The sequence below is a fragment of the Pygocentrus nattereri genome, chromosome 30 (genome assembly GCF_015220715.1).
Source record: "Pygocentrus nattereri isolate fPygNat1 chromosome 30, fPygNat1.pri, whole genome shotgun sequence".
Lineage (NCBI taxonomy): Eukaryota > Metazoa > Chordata > Actinopteri > Characiformes > Serrasalmidae > Pygocentrus > Pygocentrus nattereri.
The window spans coordinates 12,221,990-12,236,586 of record NC_051240.1 but is presented as its reverse complement, the minus strand read 5'-3'; the positions used below and the strand labels follow the sequence as shown (position 1 = coordinate 12,236,586).

The 14,597-nt window shown below is 42.0% G+C and overlaps 1 protein-coding gene across 1 annotated transcript in view; it reads left to right on the top strand.

Moving 5' to 3' along the window:
- Window positions 1-723: 723 nt before the first annotated feature.
- The window catches only part of cdk15 (cyclin-dependent kinase 15), a 40,271-nt gene continuing 26,397 nt past the window's right edge, over window positions 724-14,597 (top strand). Inside the window, exons 1-2 of the mRNA XM_017702177.2 lie at window positions 724-979; window positions 12,195-12,226. Coding sequence (XP_017557666.1) covers window positions 934-979; window positions 12,195-12,226 — 78 coding nt within the window. The 5' untranslated portion in view covers window positions 724-933. The remainder of the gene's footprint in view (window positions 980-12,194; window positions 12,227-14,597) is intronic.

Here is a 14,597-nt window from a genome sequence, read left to right as displayed (position 1 = left end):
ACATCAAACCACTCTGGATGACTTTGTTTACAGTTTGCAGATCACAGAGACTGAACCTTGGAGGTGTGGAAGAATATCCCTGAAGATTTCTTTGGAAAACTGAAAGTAAGTCTCCAAAAAAGTTTGATAGCTGTAATAGAGGTGAAAGGTGCACATGCTAAATACAGACATCCATCCATCCATTTTCCAAGCCGCTTCTCCGTCAGGGTCGCAGGGGGGGGCGGGGGGTGCTGGAGCCTATCGGACATATATATATATATATATATATATATATATATATATATATATATATATATATATATATATATATATATATATATATTGATATATATTGATATATATTGTTTGTGTTTGCAGAAACTTAGATTTTAAAAAGTAGGTGGAATTCCCCTTTAACTTTTATCAGGTAAGCACTAAGGTGAGTGGAATTATAGAGATAACAGTGCTTTACAGGGCTATAAACAAATGCTGCTGTAGCAGTCCTTTAATGACTCTCTCTCTCTCTCTCTCTCTCTCTCTCTCTCTCTCTCACACACACACACACACACACACACACACACACACACACACACACACACACTTGGCCCCCTCAGTGAGGCGCTCCAGCATTTCAAAACAAATAGCAGCCCACAGCCTTGCTCTTGGTCCAGCCAATTGCGTGGTGACTCCCATCCGGCTGTTCTGATTGGCTGGTGACCACACACACACACACACACACACACACACACACAGAGCGGTGGCAGCTGCAAGAGACAGAAGGAAGGGCAGGAGAGGGAGCCTAAGCAAAGACGGAGAAGCACAACTTGTTGGTGCGGATACTGCATGTGAGATGGATTTTCAGAATAAGGATTGAGGTCCAGTTTGTGGTTTGGTGATGTCCAGCTTATAGTGAGGACACCACTGGCTCCATCAAGGTCCAGCCGAACCGTCAGCATGCAGAACCTCCGGCACGCAGCCACCGAAGCCTTTCAGCGCCTGGGTGAGTTCACACCACTGATTAATCTAAAACACTGTTCACTCCACTATTAACACTGTAATCTGTACCCGCTGTAATTCAGTTATTGAGGTGTGAAGTCATTCAGTACGGGTTTGATTGTCGAGAAAATTATTAGTTACAATTTCTTTACAGTGGTGGTTAAAGGAATAAAAGGTTTTGCAATGCGGTTTTATTTACTATCCAACATGGACCAGTAAGCCTACATATGTTTTTATATGCAATATTGCTAAAGGAAAAATAGTGATAAAGCATATTCATGACCATTCCATGTAGTGAGACTTCAGATGTCTGGTTCCTATCACCACTACTGTAAACCATTCTGACTTGGTAAGACTCCTTATGAAGGTGAATTTCATATCAAACCACTTTAAATGACTTTTACATCTTAATGATCCAGTTTGGCAGAAATGGATTTCTCCTTTTAATGAAAACCTGAATCAGGATCATATATTGACAGTGCAGAATGTGAATAGTAAGTAAATAATACATGTAAACACAAGACATGAGTATATAGTGAATGGCAATTTGATTACAACCTTACACTTCCTGGCCATTTTATCAGAAACACCTACCCTACAGATGCACATTGTAGGTTTACAATTAATTACTGTAGTCCATCTGTTGCTACACAATTTATTAGCCCCCCTCTGCTCTGGGACCACCACTGACCAGATGATATTTAACTGGTGGATAATTCTCAGCACAGCAGTGACACTGATGTATTAGTGGCATGGTGGATTGTTGCAGCGGTATGAATGTATGAGCAGTACGAAGGTTTTAATTGCTTCAGTATCAGCAAAACATCCAGCCAATACCTTGGTCAGAAGCAGACCACTGATTAAGGGTGAAAATCAGAGATGCCCTCTCTACCTGTGCACCTACAACATATACCAACAAGGTAAGTGTTTCCAGTAAAGTGGCCAGTAAGTATGCAAGCAGTAACATGCCGAAGTGCTTATTTTCTTGCTGCAGTTTCACTGCTGTTAAAACTCCCTGACAGCATTTAGGTTCTCGTATCTCTCAAATCAAAGTACACACTGCTCTCCTGAACTGCAGTCGTGCAGCTTATCAGCACACCTGGCAATAAAGCTTTGGCAGGGTTTTGATATTTGCCTTTAACTGTTGTATAGAGGGCAGAAAATACCCATTTTCCTTCAGTAGGCCATGTGCTCAAAGTGTGTGTGAATGACGTCCTACATAACAGTTCAGGCTGACAAAAATAAAGTCTACTGTCCTTCCAAATGAGAGTTGAACACAGTGGGAGTGAAAGGAGAGGACACCCTAAGAGATAGTGAAGTAAGGCATGAGTGAAACAGGAGCTGCTTGTGTACAGTACTGAGCAAAAGTCAGAGACCACTTAATGATTCATTTCATTTCCAGTCAAAACGGTTGTTAAGTACAAGCACAAGTTCATCAAGAAAAGAAACAAGACATCACATATTTAACAGGAAATTACAGGCCATAACAACTAAGTACACTATCTATTTACACCTCCAAAGTTCGGTCTTAGAAGTCGTTTGTATTTTCTGCTTCTTGTGATTGAAATGATTCCAAACACATTCAGTGATGTTGAGGTCTGGACACTGGGGTGGTCGTTGTTCTTAGAACAACAGCAGCAGTTTGATTTGCGTATTTGTTTGTTTCCTTTTCTCACTAAGGGCTCCTCGACAGCTATACAACATTCTGTCCTGTCACAGTGGAAAGCTGAACCGAAACCCCTGAGGATTGTTTCAGATGTGAAGCAGCTTGATTTTCTCCTCTCTCTCTCTCAAAGATGAAAGCTTTAACCCTTGTGTAGTGTTGGGGTCTGTGGGACCCATTTTTAATGTTATTTTCAAAATTATTATTATTTCAACCTCAGAGGCCATGTCACATTTTCTGTGCAGACGATATACAATAACCCATTATCAGTGACTCCACCCCCCCATTACACATGTGGTGTTGGGGTGGACCCACGGGGAGTTAAAGTGTGGAGGTGGTGTGTCCTTCACTTCTTGTTCTCCTCCTATATGGCCTGCTGTTAGTGTGTGTGTGTGTGTGTCTGTGTGTGTATGTGTTTGAGGGTGGACAACATAGAGAGGTTGCTGACTGGCTACAGCTGCTAAAGGAGAGCCCCATGCTGGACACTTGTGATATTTTAAACATCTGGTAATTTTACATAAACTGTTATGGCTGTATTGATTTAAAAAACAATAATGTGGAGGGACATAACAAGCACATCAACACCACACAAGGGTTAAGTACTGTTCATCTGAAGAGGATAGTTTTGATGGTCTAACTTGGCTGGGTTTAGCCCTGACAAAACGTGGCATTGCACCTATGGCAGCTGAGAAGGCCATTCTTGGTGTGTTTCGAGCATATTCTCTAAAATCACACACACCTCCCTGAGGGTTGCAGGGGGGTGCTGGAGTCTATCCCAGAGGTCATAAGTGATACTGTTTTGATCCCACAACCAGGGAAATTCCATCTCCGCATTTAACCCATCCATGGGAGTAAAACACCACACACACACTAGGGGGCAGTGAGCACACTTGCCCGGAGCGGTGGGCAGCCCTATCCACGGCGCCCGGGGAGCAATTGGGGGTTAGGTGTCTTGCTCAAGGACACCTCAGTCATGGACTGTCAGCGCTGGGGATTGAACCAGCAACCTTCCGGTCACAGGGCCAGTTCCCTAACCTCCAGCCCACGACTGCCCGATTGGGGGTCATTGGGCGGTAGGCAGGTCGCCAGTCCATCACAGGGCTTCTCCAAAAACACTTTACATTAAAATACTTACGACAAACATCCTCTAATGTCTTCACTTGTTGCACACCACAAGCTGCATTTGTAGAGGACTTTACTAGAATCCATTGTGTGCGCTGCCTTTTTAATAGGGCGGGGGTTATGTGCACGTCTTTGCTGATGTGTGATGCACACCACTTTGCACCATTTTAAAAACCATAGTTCAGTTGCAAAGCGGTGCACAGTATTTTAAGATTGCACATGCCACGGGTCTCATTTACTCTGCATCAGTGGTTCTCAAACTGTGGGTCTTGGTGGCCATTGGCCGTCATTTAATTGTTTTTTGTTTTAACCACAAAAATGAATTAAAATACATAAGCATTTGACCAAACCAGTCAATATGACAGATTATTAAAAATGCTTAAATATTTAAGTCAAGCCCAGTGATTAATTAAAAAATATATATTGCTAGATAAATATATTCAGTGCAAGTCAATGTAATGACTCATGACCATGGCATTCATTTATGATTAGTAAATGACTACATATAGAAAATGTTAGGATTCTTTTGGTGTTGCTTCCAGTCAAGTGAGATCCCATCTGGCTACACTGTGTTATATTTCATTGCATTTAAAAAGATCACGCCGGATTAATCTTCTTGAGGGCCACAAAACATTTCATGGTCGTTTGTGTTCCAAAAGGTCGTGAACTACTGTTCTATATATATTAATAATTTTTTAAACTTTTAAAAAGTTTTGGAAGCTGCTGATCGAGAGTGGTCCACCACCCAGAAATGTCCAGCCAAGGGCAGCTATTTGGTCAGTAACTGACTATTGATAACTAACACAAACTGTGCTAAGAGCTGAGCTCCGGTCTCTACCTGTATATCAGCATGGTAGAGCTGTGAGGTGGGGGATTGTTATGAAGTTTCCTGTGATTGTATCTGCTCAATTTTATGTTGATATAAATTCTGCTCAGGCCCAGGCTCCCTATGGAGTCTTATCTCCAGCTCAGCTCAGCTTACTGTGTGTTGCACTTGCATTTTGCCACATTCTGCTGGTGTGTTCAAGCTTCAGTCCACGATCGGAACGGAAAATAAAACAAGCTCCAACTGGGAATCAATATTTTTCAAATGTCCATAGGTGACAAGGCTTTAACCCCTTAAAATCCCAGGCTTATTCCATACTAAAGGTTATTATTAAGTAACTATAGGGACTTCAATGCAAACTAGTTGAGTTTTTTTAATACTAGTCTATAATATGTTCATTCAATACAATATTAACATTCTTTTATGTGTCATGATTGGCCCCTCCCAGTCCTGTCCATGTGTTCATGTTTTGGTTTAGCCCCCTCATTTCATGACTCCGCCCCTGATTGTCTCCACCTGTTTTCCACCTATCCCTCGTTTTCCATGTGTATTTAAGCCCTGTGTTTGCCTCTTGTCTTTGCTGGTCTTTGTTTGCTGTTGCTTGAATCTCTGTCTGTGTTGTTTGTAGTGTTTGATTCTTGTTTGAGGTTCTGTGGTCTTTATTGTCATGTCTGTCCCGTGATCTTTATGTGTTGGCTATATGAACCTGGACCATTCTGACCATGACCCTGGATTTCTCCTTAATTAATCTCGCATATCTCCGCATATGCGTCCGCCTCCTCGCACCTCGTTACATCGTTATATTTAGCCATTGTGTTAATTGTTTTAATTACTTGAATTGCAAGCTTATTCCATCTCATTCGACCTGTTTATGCCCCACCCACACATGCATTCCTTCAGAGCTACTGTTGTAAGTTTGAACAAGCTTTACAGAATGCTGGCAAAATTCCCAATCAATATGATGATTGATGACATGTATAATATGCAACATTGTTCACATGTTTGTTTAGATGTCACATCTACATAAATGTTCCAAGTTCTAATGTTCTATTGCATTGCAGATAAATTTTAATTGTTATATTCTAGCAAGCATACAATATAAATATTAATACTTCATCCTGGGTTTACTTGCCAAGCAAGTGTACTCAGAAAATCAATATAATGTCTCATTACAAATTTGAAGACCATGTTTTCTTAGCTTCAAATGAGCTTCAACTGCATATGTTTAAACCTGAATATACACTTGAAGAACTGTGTCAGTTGGATACTGGACCCACCAGCATGAAGCTGAAGTTGGCTTCTTATTCGAATATTCCATTCCTCCTAAGTCACCAGAATGTAACTGCTGCCCTGTTTAAGATGCGCTCCAGCCTCTTAGAGTTGGAAGGTGGAGTAGTGCAGGAAAGCAGGACATTATACAGAGCAATAGCAACATGGGAATTCTGCAGCTCGTAGCTTTAGTCCTGTAATCAAAGGATTCTGCAGGTCCTTGGTAGAAATACACTATATTGCCAAAAGTATTCACTCACCCATCCAACTCATTGAATTCAGGGGTTCTAATCACTTTCATGGTCACAGATGTATAAAATCAAGCCCCTAGGCCTGCAAACTGCTTCTACAGACATTAGTGAAAGAATGGGTCGCTCTCAGGAGCTCAGAGAATTCCAGCATGGTACCGTGATCGAACGCCACCTGGGCAATTTCCTCGCTACTAAATATTCCACAGTCAACTGTCAGTGGTATTATAACAAATTGGAAGCAATTGGGAACGACAGCAACGAAGCGGTAGGCAACATAAAATGACAGAGCGGGGACCTCCAAACGTCATGTGATCTTCAGATCAGCTCAAGAACAGCGTAGAGAGCTTCATGGAATGTGTCCGAGCAGCTGCATCTAAGCCTTACCTCACCAAGTGCAATGCAAAGCATTGAATGTAGTGGTGTAAAGCATCGCCACTGGACTCTAGAGCAGTGGAGACATGTTCATAAAGACATGAATGAGTGAGTTTGGTGTGGAAAAACTTGACTGGCCTGCACAGAGTCCTGACATCAACCCGATAGAACACCTTTGGGATGAATTAGAGCTGAGACTGTGAGCCAGGCCTTCTCATAAAATATCAGTGTCTGACCTCACAAATGTGCTTCTGGAAGAATGGTAAAAAATTCCCATAAACACACTCCTAAACCTTGCAGAAAGCCTCCCCAGAAGAGTTGAAGCTGTTATAGCTGCAAAGGGTTGTCAAAAAAACTGCCCAATCTAGCAACATTGTTTATGGGGGTTTTTTTTGGTGGTAAAATTTCATTGTTAAGTTTTAGTTGGAAACAAAATGGTTAATTTCTTGAAACAGCCAATTTTCTTGAGGATATTTCCTCAGGCAAAGGTCCAGAACTTCATAATGTCTAACTTGCATTATGACTCAGTGCCATATACTGTTTACTGAAGTATATCAACATCTTATGCAGGCAACAACTGAATGTCAAATCAAATAAAGTATAATTCAGTAATATTTCAACAACATTTTTGTCAGTTTTCTCTTTTCAGAGGTCACCATGTAGATAACGTTCCCCTGACTCACTTTCTTCTCTGACTGCTGTTTCTCACTTCGTATCGGTTTTAGGTCCAGGCCCACATAGGATCTGGGTCCGGACTCAGACTGCAGTCTGCCTATTAGTGACCTCTGGTTTAGGATTTGAGGAGCTGGACTGATGACATAATATGCCACCGCTTTCAACACTAACATAATTAGGAAGTGGCAGTGAAATTTAAATGTAATTAAATTAAATTAAAAAATCATGTTTTGACTTACAGTGAGTGGGGCTAAATTTGTGAGAAAAACTTCACACCAGGTCTTCTCAAAGTTTTAGATACTTCTCTGACTGCAAGTACGAGTGCATTTCAGTCATAAGGAACACAGCAGCGGCCTTATGTCAGGGCTTTTAAAGAGTCACTGTAAAACTTCTGCAATGTAGAATATACTGTATGTTAATACAAGCTACAAACAAAACATGGAGTGTCTTTTGCCAGCTTCAAATGTCCAGGTTTAATTTAGAACAGCCAAAAAAAATTTACATGCTAACAAAATACTAACATAGTACTACAATCCCATATGGGTTCCAGCAGAAATTAGCATGATTGCAGTGGTGATTTTTTCCCTTGTTTCTGACAGAGTTTTGACATTTATGGCCCAAACTGAAGGCCTAGCTCTTACAGTCACACTAGACCCCAATAATAAGCCTTGACAAATGATATTTTAAAATAATTGCTCACAAGGACAGTTAAATTAGCCACCAGCTTCTCAACAGCAAAGCAATATGAATACAGAGACGCTGTTTAGGTAATAAAGCAGAGTTCTAGTAGAATATCATGGGGTATACAGTGTGCGGGAACTCCTGGCTCTTTGCCAGGAGATCACTCCTCTTGTCCTGGCCTGCAGTGACAGACGGCCAGCTACACACAGAGCTGTCCAGTTACCGTCTCTCACCAGCCTACACACACTACAGCCACAGAATGCAGATCAGCCTGCAAACCCTGCAGGCCATTTAGGAGAACAGGAATGAGAGATAAAGAGAGAGAGAGAGAGAGAGAGAGAGAGAGAGAGAAAGAGAGAGACAGAGAGAGAGACAGAGAGAGAGATAAAGAGAGAGACAGAGAGAGAGAGAGAGAGAGAGAGAGAGAGCTGTAGGACTACTAAAATAAAAAGTACACAGAGGACACGGTATAGATATGCGGGATTTGAATAAGGAAGAATGATAAGATGGATAGACAGTGATTAGAAGAGCTGGGGAAATGGGTGGAAAGAGAAAGGAGGAGAAATAGGTAAAAGCAGAAGAAGGATGGAGGGAAGGACAAGAGGGAAATAAAGCATGAGAGTGAGTTTCTGAGCACTAGAGTGCATTGGAGCATGAGTTATGTGCACTTTGAGCCTCTCTCTCGCTCTCTGTCTGCCTCTTTCATGAATATCATTGCAGTGGAAGAGGAGAGACAGACAGCGCGGAAAAGTGGAAGAACACAATGCTGACACAGAAAGTCACTGAAAGAGAATCAGTAAGGCAAGGAAAAGCCCATTTGGATGCCTCTTTTTAGGATGTCCCTATCAACCCACCGGAATTTTGCCCTTACCCAATATGTAATTTAACCCAGATTACCACGTTATGGACGTTATATCCTGCCATTAGCATACAGTTCTGAAGTAATCTCAGTTAGAATAGCTTACTCTTGGTTTCTTACACTGTATGACATACTGTTATCGAGAAACATGGAGGAAAACATTGTCCGGTACACTTGTTGAAATTATTCTTTAAGTATAGTGTTTTCTACCGGTATGCCACAAAAAAGCATAGATAACACATCATGCAAACAGCGCAAACCATGCTAATGTTAGCCCGAATGGCTGAGCCAGGGATGTTTCAGTCACGTTTCTAGTGAAAATGAAACACAGTAGACTCTCGATCACCTCCTGCCTATTTAGTCTGCTCTGCCTATCCTTTCCTGTCTGTTGCATCTGAAGTAGTCTGCTTTGTTTTCAAGGCAGACATAAAGGAACGGAGTTAGCCTTAGCCTTCTGTGCTGTCTCGTACCCTCTGAGGAGCCTTCTGACTTGATAAGCTGCATCAGATGTATCAGATTTGTTCACAAAACGAGGCGTACTGAAGCATGAATGACTGTAACATTTTCCAAATTCCAGCAGTTTCTGATGTTTGGAAGTATAAGTGTACACACATATGAAACAAATGACTTGAGAATTTTGGTGAAGCTTTGGTTGGGTCCTTGCTTTTGTCAGGCCTCAGGGTCTAGTGTTAGATAGTCATATTGCAATAGGTTTATCTGTAGCGTCCTGTGACTGGCAGGCACTGGAACCGAGAGACTCTAGCGGCTTGGCTAGGCAGATGGCTCATGGTATGTGCATGCCCTCCAGCGAAGGGACTGTTTGTGTGTATGTTTGTAGTTTGTTAGTTATAGTTATCTGTATATGTTACTTGTGACGTTTTGTGCTGGGGGTTGATCATTATCAGGGTGAAACATATGGCTAGAGTTGACCTTCCCTTTGGTTTCAGTGCTCTGTATGTGCCCTGTCTGCCGGTGTATTAAATAGAAGTCACTTCTCGCAGCTGAAGCGTAGTGACCCCTGTGTGTTATGCTCTGTTGTCGTCACAATAAATAGTTCAGTTTTGTTTTTAGGATTTTGCACAATTAATTTTTCAGGTTTACTTTGGTTGTTAAAAATGTTTTACATATTATTTTTGTACCAGTAATGTACAAAAATAGGTTTACTTAAGCATCTGTATATACAATGATATATACTGAAACCATCAAAAATGTTACTTATGCCATGATATTAGTTTTTGGCCATACCATCCACTACTACTTCAAAGTGGCTGTTACTAATGCTATGCAATCTGCCTTTGTCTGTTTGTAGAATACAGTCTGTTTGAGATGACTTAAGGTGTGTGTTGATACTGATGAATTATTGCAATTCTAACTGACGGCTATAAACTTCAGTGATGTTGGCAACATTAGCCAAAATAAAAAAAGTTTCAATTCAGACTCCAAACATGGATGATTGAAAAAATTGGGGTAATTGAAATGAAGTTGCAGGAGAGTAAATCTCCTATTAAATATCAACACCAACTGCTCCAATTTTATGCCGTTGCTGCCAGAGGAACTCGACAGGGTGTGCTGGTTTATGTCGGGTACTTTGGTGAGGTTGCCAGTGTTTTGTAAGTTTATTGCGCAGCTGTGTTACATATGCTTTGTTTTCACAATGCTAACTGATGGCTAGAAATGTCCATTAGCTTCATCGCTCCTACTACATTTGGAGTAATATAGAAGTTGTATAAACTTGATTTTTCGCTATGTTGCGTGCATCTTCAGCTGTGGTTTTAAGGAGACAGTGGATTTACACAAATGCAAATGAGCTTTCTGTTTAAAAATGCCTAGAAATGCCCTTGGAGGCCACTGCTGGCAGGCAACCCTGCACTACCACTCCTGAGGACATCCGCTGTGGCACTAATTCAGTGGCATTCGCTGTCCGGCCAGTGCTGAGCCAAGAAGAGCTTTTAGTAAATGAAATCTGGAGCGGTCCCACCGGAACCCTATTATACTGAGTTAATTGCTCTTGCTTTAGTCACCTGACCTGTACGTTTATATGTCAACTTCCATACTAAGATTATAAATCGCTCTTGCGTGAACGCTGTAATGCCTGTTTTGGTCATGGGAGCATGAGTTTATTGTACAAGTTCAGGAAGTGAAATGTACGACAGGTTTTGGGCCCACTGTGGGCCGGCGCTTCTTGCGGCTGTTGAATAAGGTTACAGAGGTCGTGCCATCCACTGGTGTATAAAAACTGAGCGGTTTTTAAAAAGCGTTTTTTAAGATTTTCTCAGAAACTTCTCCAGAGGCAGTTTGTCTCACCTGTCACATCTCATCACACATCTCTCCTGCTCCAATGTATCTAATGGCCTTTTCCAAAGACAGAGAGAGAGAGAGAGACAGAGAGAGAGAGAGAGAGAGAGAGAGAGAGAGAGACACCATCCTTACATTTCTCTTTCTCTCTCTCTACTTCAGTTAGTCTCTCTCTTAGTCTCTCAAATGAGGTCTTAACGCTCTTGCAGAAAAGCTAAGTTGACACTCTCCTCTCTTTCCCCTCATCTGCTCTCATCTTGTCTCCTTGCTTCTCCTCTCTTGTCCTCTCCTGTCCTGTCCTGTCCTCTCCTCTCCTCATGTTTTCCACATGTCCTGTGGTTGCTCTGTGCTGTGACACCTGTTCTCTCTCTGAGTGTCACAGGTGAACCATCTGGCCCTTTGCTCTCCTCCTTCCCTCTTCTTTTTTTCCTGTCCTTTTCTATCCTTTTCTGTCCTTTCCTGTCATCTCCTTTCTTGTCCTTTGGTGTGCTCTGTTGTCCTGTTGTGTCCTTTCGTGTCCTGCTTTGTTCTGTCCTCTTTTTCCCTTTTATGCTGTCCTGTTCTTTTGTTCTATTCTGTTGTCTCCTTTGATAATTTCCTTTTTCCTGTCCTTTCCTTTCATGCTGTTTTGTTTTGTCTTGTCTTTTCTTTCCTTTCCTTTCCTTTCCTTTCTTTTTTCCTTTTCCTTTTCTTTTCTTTTCCTTTCTCTACCTTTCCTTTCCTTTCCTTTCCATTCCCTTCCTTTTCCTTTTTCTACCTTTCCTTTCCATTCCTTTCCTTTCATATCATTTAATTTCATTTCCCTTCCCTTCCCTTCAATTCCTTTTCCCTGTTCATGTCCTTTCATGTTCTATTCTGACCTTTTCTTTCATCATGTCCTGTCCTGTCATCTTGTCTTTTTACACTCTTTTTTTCCTTTCCTTCCCTTTTCTTTCTTTTCCTTTTTGGTCCTATCCTGTCCTGATGTTTCACCCTGTTTTATCCTTTCCTGGCTGGTCTTGTTCTTTCCTTCTGATTTTTACTATTCTATCCTTTTATCCTGTCTTTTCTTTATTCATTCACCTTTATTCTTTCCTGTCCAGTTCTGTCTTTAAAGCTTTTATTTTATATGTCATCTCCTACTTGTACAGTTTGCAACTGTAAAAGAATGTGTGTTCATCCTTTTGGTTCCAGCTGAGTGAAATATGCTCTTTTTTGTTCTCCCAGGTCTGAAGCAGAGACATCTGGGCTATCAGGAGGTAAGTAGCCTTAAGCCGTCTCTACAGCCTTAAAAAACAACATCAGCATTATCATATAGGAAGAGCTGAGGGGAGGAGAGATTTCACTGCTGTGTGTTTCTTCATAGAAAAAAATTTAATTATAGATTTTAAACAGCGCTGCCACCTGCAGGAGAGAGAGAGTAGAAGGGAAAGGGCAAAGAAGGATGAGAGAAAGGACACAAGGGTTACATCCAGAAACCTTTGCTACTTCTCCTCCATCTGGGAAGATTGCAGAGGAGTCAAGCAGAGGAAAGGAGCAGGAGGAACTGAAAGAACGAGCAGTAACAGGAGGAACGAGGCTGTGTACTTGGTTATCTTCTGTGCTGTTCATCCTTTCTGCTGTGCGTGCAGGGGTCACTCCCAAAACCTCCTAGGTAGCATATACCAGTGTGTGCTGTGTTGCATGCCACTTCGGCAGGTGTTAGGTGCAGCCTCTTTCATGAAGATGGCATCATGAAATCACTTTCTGGGGCATGAAGGAGAGAAGGAGCATCGGTGGGAAAAGGCTTTTAGGGTTTCTGGACGCAGCCACACACAGTTCTCTCTCTCTCTGTCTCTCTCTCTTCCTACTGAGGGTTCTTCCTCTCCTGCTGTCCTAATTTTGATTGGCATTTCATTTTCTGGTCTTCTGCCCATTTATTTCCTACACACGCAAACACACACACACACACACACACACACACACACACACACACACACACACACACACACTCACACACACACACATATACACACACACACAGATACACACAGATGCACACACAGACACACATGTACACACACACACACACACATACATATATACACACAGACACACACACACACGCACACACATACACACACACACACACACACACACACATGCACATAGACAAACATGGACACATTATGCGCTCAGGCTACGTGTACATTACCAGGCTGTGGCACACATCTGATTTTTTGCCTTATTGTGACTCAGAGCTGTATAAACACATACATTCACTCTTTTCCAGTTAGATCTCACACGTGGGCCTTGAATCAGATACCTATCTGACGTGTCATTGAGTTGGACGTGTGCATGCAGGTTGTTTCAAGGTACAGGTTAATTCACTTTAGTGACATGAGTCACAGCTTGCAGATCGCAGTCTTTCTAATTGAGCTATGAGGCTCGTAATCTAAGACAACATGGACCACATCCTCCACCCCTCTTTCTCTCCTCTTACTCTCCCTCTCTCCTACTCCCTCCATTTACTCCCTCCCTTACTGCTCACACTCTATTAAATTTATTGTATTGTCCATCCATCCATCCATCCATGTTCTAAGCCGCTTCTCCCTCAGGGTCACGGGGGGGTGCTGGAGCGTAAGGGCGGATACACCCTGGACAGGTTTGCCAGTCCATCGCAGGGCAGACAGACAGATACAGACCGTCACTTACACACTCACACCCAGGGGCAATTTAGCATGTCCAATAGGCCTGACTGCATGTCTTTGGACTGTGGGAGGAAACCGGAGAACCCAGAGGAAATCCCCACAGACACGGGGAGAACATGCAAACTCCATACAGAGAGGACCCCGGTCACCCGGCAGGGGAATCAAACCCAGGCCCCCCTCGAGGCGATAGCGCTACCCACCACGCTTTTATTTGTATTTTTCACAATTTCTCTGTAATTCAGTTGTGGAGATGTAAACAATGTAATTTAGAGTGTTTTGCTGGGAAATGCCTCATTGTAGAGAAACAGACGATTTCTTTATAGTGGTGGTGAGAGGAACCAGGGGGTGTGAAGTCTAAAAAAGCTGATTTAATCCTTTTATTTACTATCCAAACCCACCAGCGAACCTACAGTGTCTTACGGGTTTCTATACGTAATGCTCTGGATGATGTTTCAGGCCAAACTTTCTCAAAACTATTAGAAAACTGTATCAGGCAGCATATTCATAATAATTTCTTGTAATGCCATTCTGTGTTGGAGGTAAAGACGTGAAAATGTTCAGACATCTGGTTCCAATCACCACCACTGTGACCCATCCTGACTGTTTTCCACATCAAACCAGCATGATTTCAGAGTGAAGCATTTCACCTCAAACCACTCCGAGTGACTTTGTTTACATCTACTTAATTCCGTACAAATTTTTTTAATTCTGTGAAATTCCCCTGGCCTTGATGTCTCTGTAGTTACTGAATAATAAGCCTTAGTATGTAATAAGCCTCAGATTTTAAGCGGTTAATACTCCACTCCAGATGTTTATGGTTTACCTTTTCCCCTACATTCAGCCATAATAACCATCACCACCGGCTGAATAGTTTAGGGGTGATTGTCACATTTAAGACTATTCGTCAAGCCTCTGTGCAAACCCAGTCACGGTTATTCAG